The 3,030-nt window shown below is 26.5% G+C and overlaps 2 protein-coding genes across 2 annotated transcripts; both read left to right on the top strand.

Moving 5' to 3' along the window:
- Positions 1 to 231: 231 nt before the first annotated feature.
- On the top strand, positions 232 to 1,554 carry ENU1_084960 (hypothetical protein; the record flags this gene model as incomplete). Its single annotated transcript, XM_008858816.1, has 1 exon — positions 232 to 1,554. The coding sequence occupies one exon, from the start codon at positions 232 to 234 to the stop codon at positions 1,552 to 1,554; it is 1,323 nt and encodes a 440-aa protein (XP_008857038.1).
- A 623-nt stretch (positions 1,555 to 2,177) lies between these two features.
- On the top strand, positions 2,178 to 2,660 carry ENU1_084970 (myb family DNA-binding domain containing protein; the record flags this gene model as incomplete). Its single annotated transcript, XM_008858817.1, has 1 exon — positions 2,178 to 2,660. The coding sequence occupies one exon, from the start codon at positions 2,178 to 2,180 to the stop codon at positions 2,658 to 2,660; it is 483 nt and encodes a 160-aa protein (XP_008857039.1).
- Positions 2,661 to 3,030: the final 370 nt, after the last annotated feature.

A 3,030-nucleotide genomic window follows, 5' to 3' on the forward strand; every position in this document is an offset into this window, starting at 1 on the left:
TATTCTCATCTTGATGCTGCTAAACAACCAGAAGAAACTAAAGCACTTTTAGATGGAGATGAAAAAACAAATTAACAAATTAACTTTTATTAATTTATCAAAAAAGTTTCTTTTGTTTTTTGTGTTTGTAGAAAGAATAGTAAAAATATAATTTATTTTATCATAATGAAATAATATGAACTAATAAAAAAAATAAGAGGAAGATCGAAGTGGTTTTCGAGAATTAAAGTAATGCAGAAAGGAATATATCCAGAGTTTAATGATTCTATTGATCATAACTATGACATTTCCATACCCAGTAGAACTGATTTTATTGATAGAAAAAATATGCCAATTTATAATTCATATGAAGAATTATTTGAAGGTGATTTCCCTAAACGAAAATGGGTTATGGAAGATATTCCTGGGAAAGGACGAGGTGTCATTTGTTGTCGACCTATAAAAGCTGGAGAATTAGTATTTAAAGAACGAGCATCTATTTTATATATTGGTCCTGAAACTAAAGACGAAAATAAAGACTCAACATTTGAGTTAATTAAAAAAGTTTATGAAGGAGATGCTACTGCTACACCTTCATTTGTTGCACAATTAGCACAAAATCCAAGTAGAGAAAATGAATTTGAAAATCATGTACAATGGATGTTTAATGAATTTAAAAATAATTCATATCAATTTAAATATGAAGTTGTATTAGATGAATTAAGAAAAATTGTTAATGGGATTCATACAAATTCTTTTTCATTAGACTTTCAAGAAGGATTTGGTGTTTTTATGGGATGTAGTTTGGTTAATCATTCATGTTCAGAAAATATGGGATGGCATACTGTTGGTGATACTATGTATTACACAGCATTAAAAGATATTGAAGTTGGAACAGAGTTAACAATTTCATATTCATTTCCTAATGTTAATTCTAAAAGAATAAGATATTATCATGACTACTATGGGTTTGATTGTGATTGTGTGTTATGTACAAAAGGAATAGATAATTGGAGAGTTTTTGATTGTATTTATTGTGGGGGACTTATTTATCCTGATGAAAATGAATGGATTTGTCATACTTGTAAAAGAAAATCAACACAAGAAGAAATATTTTTTTATGAAGCAGAAGAAAAGGCTATTATGCAATTTAAACATGAAAGTCGTTATCGTTGGTTCTTTAGGCCTTTAAGAAAAATGAGTCCATATCATATGTATTTATTTAAAGCATTAAGAAATTATTTTATGACACAAGCATGTTCTAATCCTATTCAAATTGCAGAAGAAGTTCTATTACCTATTGCAGAATTTCATCGTGATATTTCACATGGAAGACTATATGCAGCTATATTAGAACAATATTCATTAGTATTATTAAAATACTGTCAAACAGTAACTATTTTGGAAGAGTGGTGTAAAAAAAAGGCTTTAGAGTGTTTAAGAAAAGCATATGACTATCGATGTTTAATAGGAATGGGAATTTCAGGATATGCAGCAGCTATTTATCTTGAAAATTTAAAGTATTTTGATCCTGAGAATCTTAAAGGTCCTATTGTTCATTATGAAGAATATTAAATAAAATACTCTATTTCATCATTAGGTTTTATTTAACTAATTTATTTTAATAAAATATCAGAAATTTCAAACGGTATCAAAGATAATTCTTTTGATAACAATTTGGATTTGTTTTTTAATTTTTTAAATAAGGTTCAATTAGTGTTGTTTCATTATTTCCTAAAATAAAAAAAGTAGAAGCTTTTGTTAGTTACTTTATTTAAAAATGTCTACACCCCTTTTTCTAGTATCACTTTTTGATTAACTGTTATAACTATTTGACAAAGAATATTTTTTTCTATTTTGGTAGTTAAATAAAATTAAGTTTGTTTCTTTTCTTATTTGAAAAGAGCATAATATTATGTTTGTATTTAAAAAATTTCCTGTTATCATTACAACCATATCTTTTTGTCATAGAAAAAAAATGAAGGGGGTAATGACTCATCAAAAAGAAAATCTTCTTTTCTGAAGTTCTTATGAAGAAAATTTAAAAATCAAATATTTAAGAATAGTTATTTCTTATTATTAAAATTATTATTTATCGCAATCTTTTCATATGTCTCTAACTCCCGCGACTTCAAAGTTTTCTAAGATATGAAATAAAAGACCTATATAAAACTAAACACACAGTCTTTATTTTTATTATGCAATCACCTCAAAACACAAATTCTTGTTTCAACCAAGTTGTACAAGAATCTCCTATCTCAAATTCTGTTCCTATAAGTTTTACAAGGAAAGTTGCCAGAAAACCAGCATGTAACTGGTCTATTGAAGAAGACCGTAAATTACTTGATGCTGTAAATAAATTTGGAAAGTCTCGATGGGTTGCAATTGCTGAGTTTGTTGGGAGTCGATCCAGAAAGCAGTGTAGAGAACGTTATATAAATCATATCTCTCCAATGATTGACACAAGCGAATGGACACCTAAAGAGGACTCTGTTATAATTCAAGGGCATGGAAAATATCTTAACTCATGGAGTAAAATTGCTAACATGTTAAAAGGAAGAACTGCACATGCTGTAAGAAATAGATATTATAGTCTCTCCTCTAAAATTTCAACATCAAAAACTTGTTTTGTTCCAACATCTTCTCCTTACACTGTAACTTACTGTGGAGAGTTATGGTAATGGTTCATTTTTTAATGCAACTACTTCAAAAGATATTGTAAATTCACTTTGTAAAAGAATTAATGAATTTTTTCTTTTCATAAATCTCAAATGAACTGAGTTAAAATCTTATGACGTAATAAATAATTTAAAAAAATTAAGAACATTCTTCATATTATTATAAGAACTTTCTATATCTTTTTTTTCAATCCTAAAGTTATTTCTTATTTCTATTCCCTTGAGACTAGTTTTAATCTCAACTCTAATTCTTTGATTAATTTAAAATTATTTTTATCATTATTATTTATTAATTTTTTCGTTGGTTTCATTTTAATTAGTCTTCTTCGTATAGTTTTATGAATATCATTTGTTAATAAAATAATAATTTATT

Source organism: Entamoeba nuttalli, assembly GCF_000257125.1.
Source record: "Entamoeba nuttalli P19 unplaced genomic scaffold asmbl_3883, whole genome shotgun sequence".
NCBI classification, from domain to species: Eukaryota; Evosea; order Mastigamoebida; family Endamoebidae; genus Entamoeba; species Entamoeba nuttalli.